This window comes from Pterocles gutturalis, unplaced genomic scaffold (assembly GCF_000699245.1).
Source record: "Pterocles gutturalis isolate BGI_N339 unplaced genomic scaffold, ASM69924v1 scaffold9458, whole genome shotgun sequence".
Taxonomy (NCBI): domain Eukaryota; kingdom Metazoa; phylum Chordata; class Aves; order Pterocliformes; family Pteroclidae; genus Pterocles; species Pterocles gutturalis.
The window spans coordinates 1-20,111 of NW_010123030.1; the positions used below are offsets into that span (position 1 = coordinate 1).

The following is a 20,111-nucleotide window of genomic DNA, read 5'->3' on the forward strand; positions in this document are numbered from 1 at the left end:
TTTTTTTTATTGTCATCTGTTTCCAGGAAAGCTTTCTGCTGGGACAATTTTCAGTTGGAGTGTGTGATCTTAGACAGAATTCAATTACTAATCAGGTCTTGATGCTTACTTGTGTCTTGAAATTTATTGCATAATTACAATATTGAAAGTCATAAGTAAGCAAATGTAGTGGCATTTCTTTTTGGCAAATCTTTTGGAAAATGGTCGACTTCTTTATATGGGTGATGTTAGTTTGTATGCTAAATGCAAGCTACACGTGTTGGAAAGTGTTATTTTTCAGTCATGTGTTGTGTCTCTAATTTTTATCCTAAACTACTCCTTTTAAATATCTAAGAGATTACCTGTTCCCGAGGATTAGGATGAGAATCCCTAAAATTATTTTATCTTGGAATTATTTTATAATCTTATTTTAGGATAAGAATATCAAAGAATACCTAAGGAACAGCAGCACAGCAGCAGCATTTTGAGAAAGTTATGTTACCTCTTTTTCAGCTGAAGAAATAGAATTTTTTAAATAAGAAAACCCCACAGTTACCTTGTAGAATTAGGTAATTAGAAAGCAAAGTGGATGACTCTGAGCTTCAAAGATAAATCCCAGTCCCTCCCCAGCTCCCTTCTTTCATTTGTCATTCAGAAGCTGCTCTTCCAGTATCCCTGGTGGAACGCTCCCTGCCAGCTAAAGCTTCCTGCAGTCCTGTGTCCCTTTGTACCGGACAGTTCGGTTACCTCAGACGTTGAGTTTATAAGGCCACAGAGGAGCCCAGTGGCCTGGGCGTTTAAAGGGACGACCAACGACTTTGATCAACTTGTGTGGTTTCTGTGAAAAGAACGACATCTTGTGTCAGTATTTTCCTGCTCAGTACTGAAAACCCCAGTTAAATACAAATGTTAGAAATAGTGCGATCTGTTAACTTACAAGGAAAAAAGTTACATCCTCTATGCTGTCTGAACCGGAGCTTTCAATACTGCTGCTATCCTGTAGAAAAAGAATGAATTTTCTTTTGGAGTAAGATATAATTCCTCCTGCCCGTGTTTCTTTTAAAAAATAAATTATCAACTGCTTCATTTTGGTTTTGATTTTTTTTTCTTTTCCTCCTAGAAAGCAAAGAGTTCTGCAAAGGGAACTTATTAATCTCCAATGTCTGTAATAATGTCAGTTGAAATAGCTAATGGAGAAAAGATGGGTCCTGTTGTTGGGCTGGATATGAGCTTGTTACTGGTGCTTAACCATTTTTTCTTTGAGGAGGACTCAATAATAAGTTGAGAATCTAGAACAGTAATAAGATAAATAAGTTTAGGCCTGTACCAAATGAGTATTTTTAAGGCTGCTGTGTTAGTTGAAAAGCCATGGGATTTTCTTTTTACAGTGTTAACATTTCCCGCATCAGATGCTTGTTTAATTTCTTGTTCAGTACTTACTGCGTTTGCAACGGCAAGGACCATGTTCAGCAAACAAGAAAGCAACAGGAATTGTGTTTTGAGAGAGAGTCCTGTGAAGCAGACAGAAAACAGAGTTAGCACCCTTGTTCTGGCTAAAGGAAAGACCTGGGGGAGTGTGGTTCTCCATGTAGGGCAAGGAAAACTGGACAGCAGGAGCTGTGTTCCCAGTTGGGTCCGACTTGTCATGTGTCCTTAATTATCTCTCTATCTTAGTTGCTTGCGTACGTGGTTGGAATAAGTCATTATGGAGTAACATTTGCTATGCTTCTGCTTCCTGCTGCCTTGTCTGTGCTTTGAGATCTTACCAGCATTTTACTTCTCATTATTTTTGTCTTTGATTTTTGCCTCTTCCTAATTTTACTCTTCCCTGACAAAGCAAGGTAGCCTTTTGCAATTTTTTTGTTCTTAGCAGCAGAGCAGTAGTATTTCTCTGAGTAGTTCTTGTCCCATGTTCTTGTTTCAGACTCACAGGATGGTTGAGGCTGGCAGGGTCCTCTGGAGATAGTTCAGTCCATTCCCCATACATGCTCAAGCGGGGTCAGCTAGAGCAGGTTGTCCAGGACTCTGTCCAGGCAGGTTTTGAGCATCTCCCAGGATGGAGAACTGACAACCTCTTTGGGCAACCTGTGCCTGTGCTTGACTGCCCTTGCTGTGGAAAAAAGGATTTTTTTCCTTCCCATTCACAATCATGCAGTGTACAGCCATACCCTAAATGATTTTTGTTATGAAATTTAGTCCAGGGAACATGAAGGCATCTGTATTACCTTTGGATTGCATGTTGAAGAGCTGATCAGTGGATCAGAAGAAGTTGGCTGGCTCCAGCAATAGTATTGTGTGGATGGCTGTGTCTATATATATGGTTTTGAGTGCTATGGCTTGCATCAGAAAGCCACAAGACGTCATGAATTGTACCTTCTTGAGACCTTTGGGATGTTTAGTTTACTTCTCAGCTGAAAAGGCATCCAGTTTTTTTTTTTTTTATGACCCCTATTAATCCGTGGAGGATTGACAGATTTGGCAGTGGAAGCGTGTGTGTTATAAAAGGAGTATTTGTTGTGTGTGTTTTTTCAATATAGATGTTCTGGCTTTAGGGTTCTGCACTTCAGCGATGCGGGGGGAATACTTGTGTGATAATGCCTAGAGCACTGAAGCTGCTCTCTGAGGGAGTGTTACAAGTTTTCTGAACTGAAATCATTGCCACCTTTTGAGACAAGCTGCATACTAGCAGCATACTTGGAGTTGGAGAGCTGTGCTTTCTGATGTCTGATTGTATGCAGGTTAATCAAAAAGCTCTTGGAAGACCAAGTCTCTAAATATTTAGTTTTCAGTTAGTGTTTGCTTTGTCCTTCTGTTTGGTGGTTATTTTAGTAGAAAAGTCTGAACTGGTAAATGAATTTAATCCATATATTTGGGGAAAATCATGTAGGATGCAATTCAGAAGAAGCTGGCGTTATGTTGGATCTGTTGAAGACCACTGACATCAACAGCTCGTCTCTGTGGTCTTTTCTGGGGACAGGTCTGAGGGTGTAAAGCACAGTGTGTACTTGCTGGATGCAAGGTGAACTGTAAATTTGTTGAAGAACATCCTATTTGCCTGTTGTGGAGGCAGTAGAGTAGACATGGGTTATAAACTATCCTGTGTTCATCTGGGGTAGGGTTAATTTTCACAGAAGCTGGGAGTGGGGCAGAGCCAGAGTAGCTGACCCTAACCAGCCAAGGGGATATTCAATTCCCAGGATATCCGGGGGAGCTAGCCGGGAGAGGTGGGGGTCTTTGCAGCTTGGGCTAACTGTTGGGCTTTGGGTGGTGAGCAGGTGTGTTGTGTATTCCTTTTGATCCCTGGAGGTGTTCAAGGCCAGGCTGGATGAGGCTTTGAGCAACCTGGTCTAGTGGAGCGTGTCCCTGCCCATGGCAGGGGGTTGGAACTTGATGATCTTTGAGGTCCTTTCCAACCCAAACCATCCAGTGATTCTATGATTGACATTGTTATCTTCTTTTTCTTGTGGTGTATTATTAAATCTGTCGTTACCTGAACTCACAAGGTGCAGAGTTTGCAGAGGTGAAAGCCATTCAATTGGTTTTAGATATTGCTGAACAAGAAAAGCAGCCAGTGCTCTGTCTCTACACTGACTTGTGGATGGTGGCAAATGCCCTGTGAGGTGGTTGCAGCAGTGGAAGCAGAGCAACAAAAGCGCAGAGGCAAACCCAGCTGGGCTGCCCCGCTGTGGGAAGACACTGCTGCCTGAGTAGAGAAGCTGGTTGTAGAGGTACATCATGTAGTTGTCCATGTATCCAAGAGTCAGGTATGTCAAAACAACCAGCAGGTGGATTGGGTTATTAAGGTTAAAGTGTCTCAGGTGGATCTAGACTGGCAACAAAAGGGTGAATATTTTATAGCTTGCTGGGCCCATGAGGCTTCAGGCCATCAAGGAGGAGATGCAATGTATAGATGGACATGTGATTGAGGGGTGGACTTAACCATGGACACTATTGCACAGGTTATCTGTGAATGGGAAACTCGTGCTGCAATTAAGCAAGCCAAGTGGTTAAAACTTGGAAGTTTGCTTGGAAGACGTTGGTTGAAATGTGGAGGGGCTCGGCAGATGGATTACATCACGCTCCCACAAACTCGCCATAGCAAGCGCTATATGCTCACAATGGTGGAAGCAACCACCGGATGGTTGGAAACATATGCTGTGCCCCATGCCACAGCCAGAACAATATTCTGGGCCTTGAAAAGCAAGTTTTGTGGTTGCATGGCACCCCAGAAATAGCTGAGTCAGACAGTGGGACTCATTTCCAAAACAATCTCATCTTAACCCATGAGTCTCTTTTTCCTTTACCCCTTTAATTCTCTCCCCCATCTGTAAGAGGGTGAGGGAGTGGCTGTGTGGTATTGCATTGCCAGCCACGTCAAACCATTACATTATCTTCAGGCTAGCAAAAGTTGGGAAATGGGGAAAGAAATAATGTTTCTTTCTCAGGAAAAATGGTAGCAGTGGTTGGTGCTTCGGTGGGAGGAAGGAAGAATATGCCTGTTAAGGAGAGTAAGGAGGTGTTGGAGTTGTGATATCCTCCGCTCATTGCGGTGGTGGACATGTTGCTAATCAGTCTGACACACATCCACACTCACCGTGCTCATACAATTAAATTCCCGCTGACAAACTGTGTAATGAGCTGTTGTGTGGCATTGGTGATATTCCTGTTGTGTTTCAAGGGGTGGGGGAAGAAGTATCTGCAAAGTGATGATTTTTCCGTATTATGTTAAGAATTACGGTTTAAGGACTGGTGTGTATGATCTACACTCTAGTTTCTTCTCTTCCTTGAAATCTAAAGTGAAATTTCTGTTGCACTCATGCCTTGATACCTTTTATTTTATAAACTTCTGACAAAGCCCATATATCTACATAGATCTTTGTTTTATTTGAGGCTTCTATGCAGAATGTTAAACTGACAATACAGTAAATAAACAAGTCCTATTTCAAGGTAATTTTCTTCAGCATATTATAAAATCCCCATCCTATAATTCTACTGAAGAAGAGTTTTTGTGAACAGCTCAGTCATCAGGTTAGTACTATTTAGTGGCTCAGAGAGATTATGTAGGGGAAAACACTGGTGGTTTAGCTATGAACCCCTTGGAGTAGTTACATTTTTCTGCTGTTAATGAATGTAGAACTCTTCTGCACTTGTGTTACTTGAGAAGAATGCAGTGAGCCTTATGCCACCTTTGTCTTAAAAACTATGGAGCTGTTAATTCCAGAAATAAATGGATTTCACGTATTTCACTAGTTTCAGTGCAGCACTGGGATTCTGTTCTGCCAGGCTCAGAACAGGAGATTTTCATTTATGTCTTCTGCAACAGAGAAGAAGAGAATGTTATTAGCATTTGAACGCTTGATGCCAAAGAGACATTTTTATGCTGTATCACTATCAAGAAAGTGACACACCAAAGTTTCAGAGGGCTCACGTAGGGGAATACTATCCCTAGCAAAAAAAACCCCACATATGGTTGCTGCTATTGTATTCAGAATAGTAGTTGCTGATAGGATTTCGAACACATTTCTTCAGTCTGCGAGTTTAGCCAAATGCTGTGTAACTGTTGTAGGATTAACCTGTGCTTGCTGTTCTTGGTGACTGATGGTATTGCTCAGCTGCCACTCAGGATGGGGTTAGAAAAAGGTAGATTGTGAAAGAATGCCTTAGGCTGAATGTAGTAATGTAAATCGCAAATTGCTGTAATAACAGCTTCTTTCAGCTGCTGCCTAATTGTAGAGATGCCACCAGCAGCAGTACCTAGTTTTTTGCTTTCCTAGAGAAGTCTTGGTGTGTGGGTTGAGCTGAACCAAACTTGCCCAGCCCATGTATGATTCAAAGACTCTCCCTGCTTCTGTCTGAGCCTCCTGATGCGTGCTGTCTGGTGGGCACCATCTGAGCGCGTGTTGCATCTGGCAGGTAAAACAGGCTGTTTACCTGCAACTGCAGGGTGACGGCAGCCCTTGTGTAAAGTAATCGAGAGGTGAGTACAGTTACTTTGTCAGTGAGAGGTCTCCATTGTTTTCCCTCCTTGGCCTGAGATCTTTAAGTGTGTTTTCAATCAATATGCTTTGTCCACTGATCTAAAAGCACAAAGGTTCAGACAGCACACAGGAATGATTTGGTATTTAGTACAAACTACCTCCCAAGCTCTTCCTCATGGAAGAGATCATAGAATCATAGAATGGTTTGGGTTAGAAGGGACCTTAGACATCGTCTAGTTCCAACCCCTAGATGACTCTTTCCTATCTTTATAAAACAATTCAGAACCTTGCACCTTTCACCATCTTGTCATTACTATTCCATTTGCCTCCGTGCACAGTAGCCGTGAGCTTCTGGCTACAATTTATTTTCTGTATGTTGTGATCTGAGAATGTGCTTGGTCTTGGCAGGAACATTTTGTCCAGTACATCTGCCTGTTCTTTTAGATTTACCTTCTTTAATCCCAAAGCAGTGGCACCATTCCTTCAAAGCAATGAGTTTGTCTCGGTCTCCGTCGCACTCTTGGAAGAACCGGGTTATGCAGTGTTCCATGGGAACCAGGGAGGCTCGCAAAGGTGCTAGCTCTGAGTGTGATAATAACCTGAAAGAAAGAGCAGGCTCTGTAGAGCTGTGTTTCATTAGTAAATCATCAGGATCATCAAAGATGATCTAAGCTGGTAGATGGTGACAACGGTGGCTTTGACAGAGATGCTGTGGTGGATTCTCTTGTGGTGCTCATGTAGTGAATCTGTCCCAGGTCACTAGGGTGATGTATAATACCTGATAAAGTAAAATGTTTCAACCTCTATTTGTTTGCTAACATTTTTTTTCTAGAACAAGTATCACAGTGACTTAGTTACAACTCATCAGTTGTGTCCTTTGGCCATTGATCTTTGGGAGAGCAAGCTTGCAAAGGTGCTTAGCTATGTTCAAAGACAGTGCAATCTACACAAGGTATTGAGAGCCTGCAGCCTTGAAACATAGAGCCTACCACCAAGAGTCATGACCAAGAGCCTGAAATCTGAGTCACATTCGCAGAAGTCAGCTGGAAGCTTCCTCTGAACTGTGACACTGCTGCTGTCTTACCATACCTGCTCTTTAAACTGAAAGACATCTGTAGTATGAGTTGAAAACTCTGGGTGCCTCACTAGTGAAATATTGCTGGGAGGGCTCTGCCCTTTGTCCTTTAGCTGATTGCTCTGACCTTTAGTAACAACTGCATCTCATCAGCCTTGTGTTCTTCCAGGATCAGGACATTAGGAGCTCATAAGACACTGTAGAGCTTAAGCTGTAATACGTGATGATTGTGAAAGGCAAGAGGACTGCAGGTTCTGAGCTAAGACATGGCTCCAGCAAAACCATGAGAGAAGCTCTGTGTTAGAGATTAATGCCTCCCGAGAAAGAGGAGGATACCAGCTTCCGTCAGCTGAGGGACTGGTCCTGCATGTAGAGAATCCTTTGAGTGGTTTAGAAAAGTAAGCCAGCCTGAGCTGAAACACAAAATCAGAACCAAACCCACAAAGATTGATTTTTTCTTACCTGTCAACAGGGTGCTGATCAAGCTGATGGAACTGCCAGTGCACAGGATACACGTACATGTGGTAGTTTTTCTCAAAGTCATGCAGGAGCAGCTCCACTGGGTGGTCACCAGCCCCGAGGCGCTTGTCATTCTGGTAGATTTTTTTCACCTGAACGCAACAGAGAAATTGATATTTTTGTTTAGGGATGAAGATCTGTCCTGGAGACAGCAAGGAGGTCGGTTGGAGAAATGAGACTTGATACAATCCCCCTGGGGAAATGGGTTTTAGTATTTGTGACCATACACAGCAAGAAAAGCTTGCTGCAATTAATCCAGATGATTTTTGTTGCTGTCCATGTCAACTTTGGTAATAGCTGGAAAAGAAGTGAAATTTCTGTGACCTGATCATCAGATCCATCTAAGCAGGGCAGTAGCCTCTGGTTGGTAGGAGGTGAAACCGTTTTTATCACATTTGTTGATCTTTTCTATCCTGAGGCAAGCAACTCAGCTTTTGGTGTGAAATGAGCCCTGTCAGAAATAATCTAATTTGTACCATTTAGTTCGAGAAGCTCTGGGCAGGTCAGTGTCCCTCCTGGTTAACTGTGCAAGTAGGCTTTGGTGTTCCTCACGCATATTTATATACATCTGCTGTGACCTACTGCATGCACCTCTTACTCCAGAGCTGCTCCACCTAACTCTTACTCGAGAGTTAGAGCAGCCCAGGGCTTGGTTTATGTTCAACTATTTTCCAGCAGTTATGGCTCTTAAAGCATTTATGGCATCTGTGTCTTCAAAAACAAATTACTGTCACCAATCACTTGATGTAAATCCCTCTCTAAAAAAAGGCTCAATGGTAATAATCCTTCCTCCTTTTTAAACCAATGTAGTGTGATACTGCAGGTCTACTGGGTGGTAGAAAGCTGCTCTTCTCTCTTAAAAACTGAGAGTCAGATTTGTGTACTTTTGTAGCCCTGGAATATTATGGTGTAGGTGGAGAATGTATACAGCTGGATTAAAAAGTGCAAATTATGTCCTTAACTGATGAGTCTATTTTTCAGCTACTTTTGTATTGATGGCCAAGGACAAGGTGTGTCCCAAGAACAGCAGAGGAGCTCCTTTTGATGTGTCCAAGGCAGGGATCCCCTGCTCCCAGGAGGGTCCCCTAAACTCTCTCTTGTAATTCTGTCTCGAATCCTGCTGTGTGACTGCCCAGCCACTCAGTCTCAAGCTCCTTGAGGAATTTTCTTCATGGTGAGTCCAAGTCCTTCATTCCTTTCTTTGAATACCTGTGCGCTGGCAGCGGACTGTATCACCTACCTTCCTCTTCCAGATCAGTCAACAAAAGCTGAATGGCACAAGTCATTTCAACTCGTGGCTCTCTACAGGTGAGCCCTTGGCTCTTATTGTCTCTTTTGATCAATTATCCATCCCCAGACCTTCCATCGTGGCTGCTTAGTTTCCTCAAGCCCTTTGGAAAATGGCATTGACTGCACAAATTGGGTCATCCTTATCTACATGTTGGGTCATCCTTTCAAGAGGTTTGTCACAAAGCGCTTCCCTGAACAAAAGCTTTTGTCTTCTCAAGCAAACAATGTTTCTCTAGGTGTGCACTTATTATGGCTTTTCTGCCTCTTGTCTGTAGACACAAGAGGTCTTGCATTTGCTTGGACATAAGGAACATTCATAGCAGAAATATGTCTCAGCTTAAATGAGCACGAGGGGACATGTAAGTGTATTTTGGAACTTGTGAGTCAAATTTAGTCTAAATTGCCTTAACCAGAAAGGGAATGCTCCTAGGAAATGGGAGAGCTTGTAAGATGTGAATCACTTGTTTAGCGTGGTTTCTCCAGCTCTAACAATGGAACTGCATGGTCTTATTTGGAAGGGGTTGCTGACCTTACTCCTTTGCTTCTCCGTTAGAAATCCAGCAGTATCCAGATCACGTTCGTAATATTGCATAAGGATGTTTTTGAGCCAGTCTCGCATCCGGAGGGGGAACTGATCCACTTCGTAATCAGTACAGTGGGGGATGTCTGTGCCAAACAAGAAAGTTTTTGTTAACAAGTGATCTGTTAGGTCCCTATTTGAGCATCTCTGAGCCAAGTCAGATTTGATTCTCACTAGCAAACTTCCAGTTAAGCTTAACATTGATGGAGTTGTTAATACAGAAAATTAGGAATGCAGCTAATGGGTTCAATTATAAATCTACAATTCTTTGCTGCACATGCTTAACCAGTTGTGCAAGCCACAAGCTTTATGTATCTATGCAGCTTCTGAGCAGAGTTGTACGGTGAAGCTGTTATCGGTCATTGCATGAAAGCAGAGTTCTCCACAGCAAAGGAATATTCTGTCTGGGAGTGAGTGCACTTCCCTCCCAGGGGATGCAGCAGTTGAAGAGCTTGGAAATCAAGCCTGGCTTTTAGATCCTAACTTCTGCCTTTGATATCTAAGTGGTTTGGGGTTTGATGTTTTAGGGTTGGTTTGGGGGGGTTTTTTTGACTTTTAAATTTATTAACTGGCTGTAAATACTGGTTTTCTGATCAAGGTATTTCAAAAAACATCTTCAGCTGCTACAGCAACGGAAGCATGGAAGGCAGGCATGGGGAAGACAGGGCTGGCAACAAATTTTTGTGAGCACAGGAGGGATGTCTTTAGGACTCAGATGCCTAATACCCTTAATTACAAGACAAAGTGACTTTTTAGACATGTTTAGAGTTTGAAGGGCTTAATTAGCAGATAATTGAAGCAGAAGGGGGAGACCGCAGGAAGAAAGCGGGTAACTTAGGGCTAGATGGTGGTTAAGGCTACTGGCTCTTTATACCTAGGTGAATTCTTCATAGAAAAATGAACCTTACATTTGCAGGAGCCCATATAGTCTAGGTGCAGCTGGCGTCCCATTTTTGTCCCTTCCAGTTGACATTTGGTGCCAAAGAGTTGACATGTGCCATCATAAGTCTTATTATCTGTACCGCAAACCTAGAGGAGGAGTGAAAAACAGAACCATCGCCGCTGTGTTGAGAAAAATTCTGGTCGCTCGTCTAGGCATCACAATAATAAAAACATTCTTAACATGTGGTGTAGCAGTTGTGAATACCCACAGGGAATGCATGTGATCGGGAGTATTTAAAATTGTAATTGTTCTATGCCTATGTAAGGATGAGCTGGCTGTACTGACACACTTGGGTTTATTTTTGCATGGTAGTAATAGAGTTTCTGAGATGGCAGAGGATTATTACACTAGATAAGTACTAATATTCAGTATGTGATTTAAAACATCGAAGGGATAAATAGTACTTCTAATGACAGGGAAAAGCCATGATCCCTGACTGATTTAAGTGAAGGAAATCACTGTAGGTACTTTGTAGGTACACACATTCATACTATTCTTAAGCTACAGTCAGTGAGTTTGGGTACTTTATACTTTCTTCCATAATTTCTGGAATCACCCTCCACCCACTTGCATGCTTTTTAGGGTAGAATTATTCTAAAGAATAGCAAGGGAATATGTTCTCTTGTAAACATTTTAGTTGCTTTTCCTCCATGCTGTGTGCTGAATGAAATACTTACATGCTCATAGTCTTTGGTGGCAGGGCAAGCAGAGGGGTCTTGGCAAATACAGCTGGGTTTACCGTGTTTGTCCACGTGGCAGACTTTACCTCTTTTACAGTGGAAGTTCCTGCATGGATCTAGCGATAAGAACAAGAAGGAGGGACTGTTAGAGGGGCTGGGACAAAGTCAAGTGTTTCTGTCAGGTACTCCCGACAGCCAAAGCAAAATACAACCCAACGTTCACCAAGAAGTCCAGGGCTTTTTGTAGGTTTGTTAAAATGCAGCTGGATCTTGTATTGAATAAATAAAGCCAAACTTTAAATGAGGTTTTTTGGGAGACTTCTAGCAGTCACAGGTTTTGGTTGGATGGGGAAATAAATTTCTCGGAAAAAGATACTGTTCTCTAAGGGCTGACATTGTTTTCTAGCTTCCTTTGGCGACACACATCCCATCTGTCTGTGCTGAATCCAGCGCTGGCACTCATCCTGTTCCTAGCTGAATTCAAGCTACTGTTCTGAAACAGAACAGTTTCAATGCAAGATAATTCCCATCCCTGTATAACCGACACAAAAATTTGTGCCCTCTCTAGAAAGGTTTTTCCCAAACAAATGAGTAGATCCCAGGGTGTGTGGACGGGATTCTCTGGGAATGTCACTGGAATGCAGGATTATGCACAGGCACACAGTTCAGTCATGTCCAATGGCGTGAAAAGAAATGTAGCCCAGCAGATTTCCCAGCCACAGAGAGTGAGCAGTTCCCTGATGGCTTTGCCTCGTGGCTTACCCAGGACAGCCTTCTCGCTCCTGTTGCCTCTGCTTTCCATCTCGCCATGGGAACCACCTGTAGTCTTAACCTGTCAAGTCACAGAGACATAAGCAGAAGTTGCGGTAAATTTGGGGAAGAAAAAATACTTGGGCAAAATTTTTTTCAGGTATAACCATAGAGCTGAGTGAGGCAGAGTTTGCTCTGGTAGTAGCAGAAAGAGGTTGCTGTGCAAAATCAGTGAGAGGTGCGTAAAACCTCTCACTCACGCGTCAGTGGCATGAGCTGCCAGGCCAGAGACACGAAGCAGGAGAAGGGAAGGATGCATCTCCAGCCCAGACCCTTCTTTGGTGCGGGAGGTGCTCTCTTTCCAATGGATGCCTCCCATAGTTTGCTATTTTTTTTTTTTAATGTTACAGATCCTTATTTAACACCCATAGCAAAGCTCACTCCTTTTACCCCTGATAGTCCACTGGTTATCTAATGGGAGATCTGGGAGCAATCTCCTCCTTAGTCTGAAGGGACAAAGCCACCAGTGACAGTGTCCTAGTCACCAGGATGGTCATTATTCCAGGGACTCCAGCTCTGCCTTTCCAAGCTGTTCACTTTTGGATCGTAGCGTTTAAAATCAGTGTGAGATGGGAGTGAACAGGCTTTCCTAGTTGGCTTGAGACAGGGTTCCAGGTGGTGTATCTATGTATCCATGTTTATTTGTACTCCTCATTACACAGCCCGTTGGGGCTGGAGGTCTTACATGAGTTGTCATTGCTTCCTTTCTGGTATGATTCATCTAAATGTTATATGTGAAGTGAAGCAACATGAACCAGATCAATAGTGAATAAAAGGAGGTAAGACTTCTGCAAAATATTAATAAATGAGAGAATGGAGAACACCTATTGTTCTCCAAAATGTCCTTTCAGTCATCAGGAATTTAAATTTGGGACTGGTTCCCTCCTGGTTTTCTAGTATTACAACTTTATTTTAAAGAGAATTTACCTTATCTTCCTGTTCCATTGAAACCATGCTCTGAACAGAGCTTCTTGTTTCCAGTTGTTGCTCGCTGTCAGAATTAGGTGGCTCATGATCATAATCGTCTTGTTCAAAGTGAATAACGTCTTTAATCTTGACATATTGATAATCCTGGGTGTCTCTGTGAACTGCAGTGTCATCTTCGGTGGTTCCCTCCCCTTCCTGCTCAGTGCTGGTGCTCTCCTGGTCATTGCTCTGGCTTCTCTCCTCTTCCTCATAGTCTGCTTCTTTCTGGGAGTTGCTGAGATCTTCCTCACCATTAACATCACCGCTCTCGTGACCATCATCAACCCTACTGTCCTCCACATCTTGTCTTTTCACCACTGTGTCATGGTCACTCTGATAGTTTTCTTGAATATTGTCTGTCCTTTCTTGGCTTTGCTCTTTGTCATCCTGATCTTTGTTACGGTGCTTCTTCTGGCTGTCCTTCTTCTCTTCTTCTAGGTCAAATTTCTCACCATGTCTCTTGGTTATCCGGATTGGTTGGCTGGAATCTCTCGGGATTCCATCAGCTTGCATCCTGTTTTCATTTTGCTGTCTTTCATATGGGTAACCTTGATTTATCCAGTGGCCTTTGTGCTTCATCTCTCTGTAATCAGTTTCTTCACCCCATTCTTCATTCTCTTCTTCCAGATCTTCTTCTTCATCACTTTCATGGTTGTCTTCAGATAGGCCAACTGTGTTTTTATTATATTTCCATGTGTTATGCTCACGATCAAGACTGAGAGCATCCAGTGGATTTCCTGCATTGCCCAGAACATGTCGACTGGCCACATTGCCGTGTTTCTCATGCCTCCTTAACTGGTGATGCTCAGAGCTGGACTCTTCTCTGCCACTGCTTCCAGAGTCGCCATCATGGTTAGCAGAAGCCAAACCTGCTTTATTGTGCAGCGAAAGGAAATTGATGCTTTTTAGGCTATTTTTCATTTGGTGCTCGCTGCCACTTCTTTGTTTTCTAGTGGTCTGGGGCTCGTCCCTGTGCTCGGCGTCTGGTACTGAGGGCTCTTGGTTTAGGTTTCTGGGACTGGGCAGCACATCACCCTTGTCTACATACTCTGCGTTCTCTTCCTTTGCAGCTTCAGGATGAGTATCTTCAGTCTTAGAATAAAATTAACAAATAGATTAATAAATCTTAGAATTTACTGGAGGTCAATGCAATGTTGGTTTTGCCTTTGCAAACCATGACAGTGACTTTGTTTTCTTTATAAATGCTCCTCTTTTTTACAAAATTTTTACAAATTTTACAAATTTTTACAAATGACAAAATTCATTGTAAATGCTCCTCTTTAAGCTAGCCCAGAGCATGGAATTCACTGCTGATGGAATTTCCATTTCTCAGCAGATTGGTTTATGTGTCCCTTCTTTTATTGCTGCAGTTTCTGAAGAAATCTGTGCAGCTCTCTTTAAGATCTCATAGGAGACAGATATGTAAGGGTGTCTTATGAAATCTCCAAGTGCTTAATTAATAATTAAGTGTCATAACTTCAGGCACTTGTAGGCTGCAGTAATTATCACTTGTCTCATTGGATGTGGGTGTAATACTCCTCTTCTTCCATGGATCAGCAGGAGCCTGGGAAGAGAGGCGCAGGGAGAGAGAGCACCTTTCCCAAGGAAAAAATGGTAGTAATTCCTGAGGAGTGCACTGCATGTTTGATAATCAACATATTCATCTGCTTTGAGTCCACTGCATCATTGCTTCCTAGCTGAATCCATCAGGAACTGTTGTATTTGGTGGCAACTGCTGTGTCATAAGCTCCCAGGCAGGAGTTGTAGGTGTTTGAGTAGTTGAGTAGCTTTTTTTTTTTGCATGCTGTCAAATTTTGAAAATGGTAGGAAATATTAATTTGGCTCTTGGCAGATCAGCTGTATCCCATTTCCTAAAGTCAAGGTGGTATCTGAATGTTTTACAAGTTTGCCTTTTGCCTGGTGTACTTGCTGATGCAGAAAAAGTATTCACTGTGTCATTTCTAACTTTTTCAGGGAAAGATTGGAGGTTTGCGAAAATCTAACAGAAATTCAATGAAGAGCTTTTTCAGATTAAATATGTGTTTCTTGATAGACCTTATAAAAAGTGAACTATGTGGGAGGTGTCCCTGCCCATGGCAGGGGGTGGAACTGGATGATCTCTAAGGTCCCTTCCAACCCAACCCAGTCTGTGATTCTATGTGTTACCCAAGCATCTCCAAATGACATTAAAACATTAGAAAATTAAATTTCAACAGCAGTTTTCTTTACATGTGTTTTTTGGGCAATGCTGTGTACAACATATTGTGACTTTAAGCAAAAAGCCATTTTCTGTTAAGGGCTTACAGCGCTATAGAGTAAGAAAATATACAGCCAAACACTCATTAAGATTGTCTTAATGGCAATATTGACTTGGAACTGATGATTCATTGAGTAATGATGTTTTGGTTTGATGCAAGTGCCTTCTGTAGGAGTTGTTTCTGGGAGACAGCTGCAGGCTGCCAACAGGTGTTTGTACCATGGTCTGTTCTGATGGATACTTCATCCAGAAAAGTTAATTTTTTTTTAGTTTTCAGAATGCAGAGCACCATCCAGCTTGACCTGAAATGCATCTGGAAAGCTGCACACAGCAGGATATAATGAATAATTTTTAACAAAAGGTTAGCATAGGAGTTGGGATTTTGTGTTTGTTTCTACAGAGCATGCTCTGAATTGAGTTGTTATAGAACATTCATCAGCTTGGAGCCAATGTCTGTTGTGTCTGAACCACATGGTGCAAGAAAAAGGAATTTTAATTTGGGTCAAGCATGAATGTGGAATTGTGAGCTCTGTCATTAGCATACATAAATGGCACAGCGCTGCTGAAGTTATCTGCCTCGTTGCTGCCAACAGTTGTGTCTTTGGCTTGTCAGCCCCAGTGTGCTTTTCCAAGATAAGCTGCATCTCTCCAACACCCCGGAGCGTGAATAATGAAACCTATGGAGATGCTTTGTACTAATTGCTGGGGTAAGGGTGCCTACTTTTTAAAACATAAATCAGTTTGCCAACCACTACCTATGTGGTAATGTGTCTTAAATATTTGAGATTAATAATATGGGTCGCCTTTTAACGTTTAAAGAACAAGAGTAGTACCTTTTCTGGAGTTTTCTGTCTGTGGGTTCCAAGCTTGCGGTTTAAGGGATGCGTCTAGAATAGACAAATATATTTAATATCTGCATGTGAATAAAAATCTTAACTAGGTCAATGGGATAATGGAGAAGACTCACAGGATGGGAAGGTTTAAGTGCACAGTAATAATAGTGTGATGAGGACTTACTGGAATAGCAACAGCTGATGCTACCAGACAAATGAAGAGAGCTGCAGCCTTCATGCTTTTCAGATCTCAGACAGGACATTAATTAGTGGTACAGTGGGGGGGTTTGGAGGTTTCCTTTCTGCAAGCAACATGAAAAGAAACAAAGTTAGGATTTGGGTATAACGGTCTAGAAATGACTGATGGAAGCAATGGAGTGGCTGCTGTAACTTGCTGAGTCCAAAGACTCACAAAATTTCCATGCGGGGTCCAGTTGTGTGTTAACTCGGGCACTAGACCAGCTTCTCTAGAGGACGCTTTGGTCTGAGTTCCTTTACAGGACTTGGGCTGTACGCTGTGTTCACAAACTCTGGTGTTGTTGCTGAAAGGCAGAGTTATGAATGTGCATAGGTTCAACCCTGTAAAGTTTTATCTACTCTTCTTGGACACTACTTTGTGAAAAATGTCCCTTTTTATTCCATTCTGAGACACTGCCTGTTTGGGGCATCTCTACAGCCAAGGGCTCTCCTGGCTGCTCTCCTGGGTGGCTGTAGTAGGAAGAATTCAGTGGTGAAGCCCTGCTCAGCAGGTCTCAAAGCCTAGAAAGGCGAGACAGATGGCTGGAAGAACACTCAATGCATTCGGAATTTTTCAGTCTGTGCTAATATCCCCGTGCGAGTGAAGGGCAGGCAAATCATTTTTACCTTCAGGATGTCACCAGCAGATTTTCTCCCTTTTGCAGTGCACCTGAATTGGATGTTTCTATGGCTGTAGCTCCATCACTGCGAAAAACAAAAAGAAACAAGTCATTGTTGCTGTTCCCCTTTCATTTTTTTACTGTATTGCCTTCTTATGCTTTTTAATTTACTCCTGTTCTTGGGGAGGAACCCAAAACCCCAAAAGGAGGATTCCAGGGGAGCTTATGTTTATGGGAGCCAGATTGGTGAAGCAAGAAACAAGAACTTGGAGCATTACGTTGATTTTTCATGTAGAAGCTTACAAAAGCACCCTGGGTACTGCTGTGCTTAGATTTTAAGTGTCCACTTTGGAAGTTCCCTGTGTTATACTTTGGAAGATCTCTGTGTTGTACATTATTTAATGCCAATATCTTAGTTAATGAAGAGCAAAAATACTCCATTAGTGGGGCATATCTCGTATGCAAACCATTTTTGTCACAGCTAGATTATTTAATCCCCTAATTATCTCTTATCTAATTGCATGCAAACCATTTTTGTCACAGCTAGATGATTTAATCCCCTAATTATCTCTTATCTAATGATCTATTATCTCTTCAGCATCCAGACTAAGTTATTTAAAGATGTTTTTAGAGGGAAAGACAGCAAAAGCCATTAATGAGCGTATGCAGAAGACCTCGCTGGACCATGGATGATTTTTAGAGGGAAAGACAGCAAAAGCCACTAATGAGCATATGCAGAAGACCTCGCTGGACCATGGATGGGCAGCTGCTTCAGATCAAGGCAGGTTTTGTTAGACTGAGGATCATGCAGGCGACTTGCCAGAAATGCAGGGACATAATCCAATTTTCACCTATAGACCTAAAAACTGTATGCTGTGCTTCTGAAGGCCTGGCAAGTTACAGTACTAGAAATCAGGTAATCTTGACTTCTGTGTCTCTCTGCCCCTGGTGAGCAAGACAGCTCTGGGCATGTCACTTGCTAGAAATCAGGTAATCTTGACCTCTGTGTCTCTCTGCCCCTTGTGAGCAAGACAGCTCTGGGCATGTCACTTAACCGAGTTTCTTCTAAAAGATCTCACTTGCCGTATTTGTTTTGGTAAAGTAATTTAAGAGCCATAAACAAAAAGCTCTGCATGTTGTGTTCTGTTTATAATGACAGTTCTCAAGTCTGGCTTGGTTGCTGGCTGTAAAAGTTGCCTCTGCCACCTTTGTCCAAATAACGAAAAAGTGGTTGGAGTAAATCTGAGTTCGGGTGGCAGGACAGGGCTTGTGTGTTAGTTTTTCTCTTAGTAACCAGCCTATGGTGGCTTATAAGAAGCCTTTAGTCTTTTTAGTTATTGGAGAAGTCTGAACATAGTTTAGTCAAGTATCTTTTTTTCTAGTCGCAGTAGTTCGAATGAGTTGTAAGCATTTATGATATTTCCTCCAATAGGATAATCTACGCCGAACATGAAGTATTGCCAGAAACTGCCAGACAAGTTCAGAACCCATAGTCACTAAGGTTTTTTCAGCACTGACAATGCTCATGAAGGGAGAGCAGTAAGGGAGGTTCAAAGTCAATCCCAACAGCCATTTCAATGGGGGGAAAAAAAAAATCTTTGCACAATGGGCTGCGGTCCCTCCTGTGCTCCAGGAGTGAAGGGAGTGTTTCTGTTGGTGTCACTCCATGTTCCATTAGGCTCCAGGGGCTTGATTGTGCAATGTGCCAAGAGCTTTTTGCAGAATCCAGAGCACCTTTTTGCTTGTTCCACGTAACCCACATGAAGGCTTTTAGGTTGTTTGCTGGAGCAAGAGCCAAAGGATTTGCAGCTTAAGGGGAAAAAACCACCAGGAACTCTTCCTGCAAGCCTCCAGCTCTTTCGCTGCAAAGGTGGTGGCTCATGGCAGTGGGATTTTTGTGCTTGCTCATTTAGTCTTTCACTGTTAGAAAGGAAAAAATCTTTTTTTTTTGCTGAAGGAATAGTATAGCTAGCCTGAGCAGGTGCAGAGATGAGAGAGCTCTTGTAGGTTGTATGTAAGATTTGGCAGTTAAGATGATTTCTCGTGGAAGAAATGAAGCGTTAGTTAACTGTCACATGATGCAGGGATCTGCAGTGTGACATTCACTTTTTTTTTTATGCTGAGATCTGGATATGAATACACTGTGTTCTTGCTTTACTTTCCAAATATGTCCTACAGAACAGAATTTCGAAACCCAAGCTTTTGTAACAGAGGAGATTAGCATAATTGTCAGTAATGACCTATTATACATGGAGCTATTTTAAAAGCAAGCAGAGATGCCCCTGGAGAAATGTAGTCACTATCCTCTGCAGGAAAACTTAGCCAAAATATGAAATTTCTTGAATATTTTTTTCTTTTAACAAAGAAATGAGAAATTTAACAATATTTCATTTGTGATATTGAGAAAACAACACTAACTAGGCCCTTCCACCCCTTTTTTAGGCTTGGAAAGAAGAATGTTTGGAGGAGGCACAAGCTCAGAGTTGTTTATTCCATGGCAGTGGGTTCCCAGCAGGGCGTAAGTAGCTCATCTTAAAATGTGGAGAAAAAAAATTAAATTATTTTCTTGATGTGGATGTGATAATTGCTCTGCAATAAACACCTCCTGAATAACCCTTTTTTCAGAGGACAGCGCACAGCTGCTGAGCTGCAATGGAGCTAAGGGTGCTTTTGTGCACTCAGCCTTATTGGCTCTCCTGGTGCAGCTGGGACGGAGGTACCTATATTCCCAGCAGCTGGTGTGAGGCTGTGTTTGGGTTTGTGCTGAGGAAAAGCTGATCACACACTGATGGGCAGAGCTGCTGCCAGGACAGTCAAGGTCTCTTCAGCCTCTCTGCTGTGCCCGTGTCTGCAGGGGCAGGAGGAGCTGGGAGGGAGCACAGCCCCAGTGACCAGCCTGGGATTTGATCTTAGGTTTGGGATTGAGACCAAACTGGCCAATGGTCTGTTCCATACCATGTACATCATGCCCAGTATAGAGGTGAGGGCTCTCTGGAAGCTCGTACCTTTTTGTTCCAGACCCCTTCTTGCTCTGGATCAGCTCTTTCCAGGTCGGCTCTCTCGGGGTGGTCCCTCTCACTGGGTTGTCTCCCTCCCTTGGTCAGCCCTTGGCCTGGGACACTCGGGCTCATATCTCCATTCTGGGAGTGTGGTTTCGGGACTCTCCCTGCTCTGGGATCGTTAGCGGGGAACGGGCTGAGCCTTGGTCATGGGGTGGTGAGCAGTGTCACTGTGTGTCACTCATTTGTATATTTGTATATATTACTATTTCCAGTATTATTGTAGTTTAGTTATTACATTGTTCTTATCTCAACCCAGGAGTCTTTTTTTATCTACCCCTTTAA

The 20,111-nt window shown here is 42.6% G+C and overlaps 1 protein-coding gene across 1 annotated transcript; it reads right to left on the reverse strand.

Annotated features, from left to right (window-relative positions):
- Positions 1 to 5,264: 5,264 nt before the first annotated feature.
- Positions 5,265 to 19,898, reverse strand: LOC104460217 (SPARC-like protein 1). The gene is made up of 9 exons (XM_010077747.1): positions 19,773 to 19,898; positions 12,782 to 13,912; positions 11,807 to 11,876; positions 11,042 to 11,160; positions 10,330 to 10,450; positions 9,371 to 9,507; positions 7,495 to 7,643; positions 6,408 to 6,556; positions 5,265 to 5,293 (listed from the first exon to the last, which is right to left on the reverse strand). The coding sequence occupies exons 1-9, from the start codon at positions 19,896 to 19,898 to the stop codon at positions 5,265 to 5,267; spliced, it is 2,031 nt and encodes a 676-aa protein (XP_010076049.1).
- Between the last annotated feature and the right edge of the window lie 213 nt (positions 19,899 to 20,111).

Excerpts from the sequence above, each read along its gene's own strand:
- LOC104460217 (XM_010077747.1), bottom strand. The coding sequence starts at position 19,898 with ATGAGCCCGAGTGTCCCAGGCCAAGGGCTGACCAAGGGAGGGAGACAA. Across the intron at positions 6,557-7,494 it reads GATCAGCACCCTGTTGACAG|GTTATTATCACACTCAGAGC; the intron begins GTAAGAAAAAAT and ends TCTTTCTTTCAG. Across the intron at positions 5,294-6,407 it reads CTGCTTTGGGATTAAAGAAG|AAGACATAAATGAAAATCTC; the intron begins GTAAATCTAAAA and ends TCTCTGTTGCAG.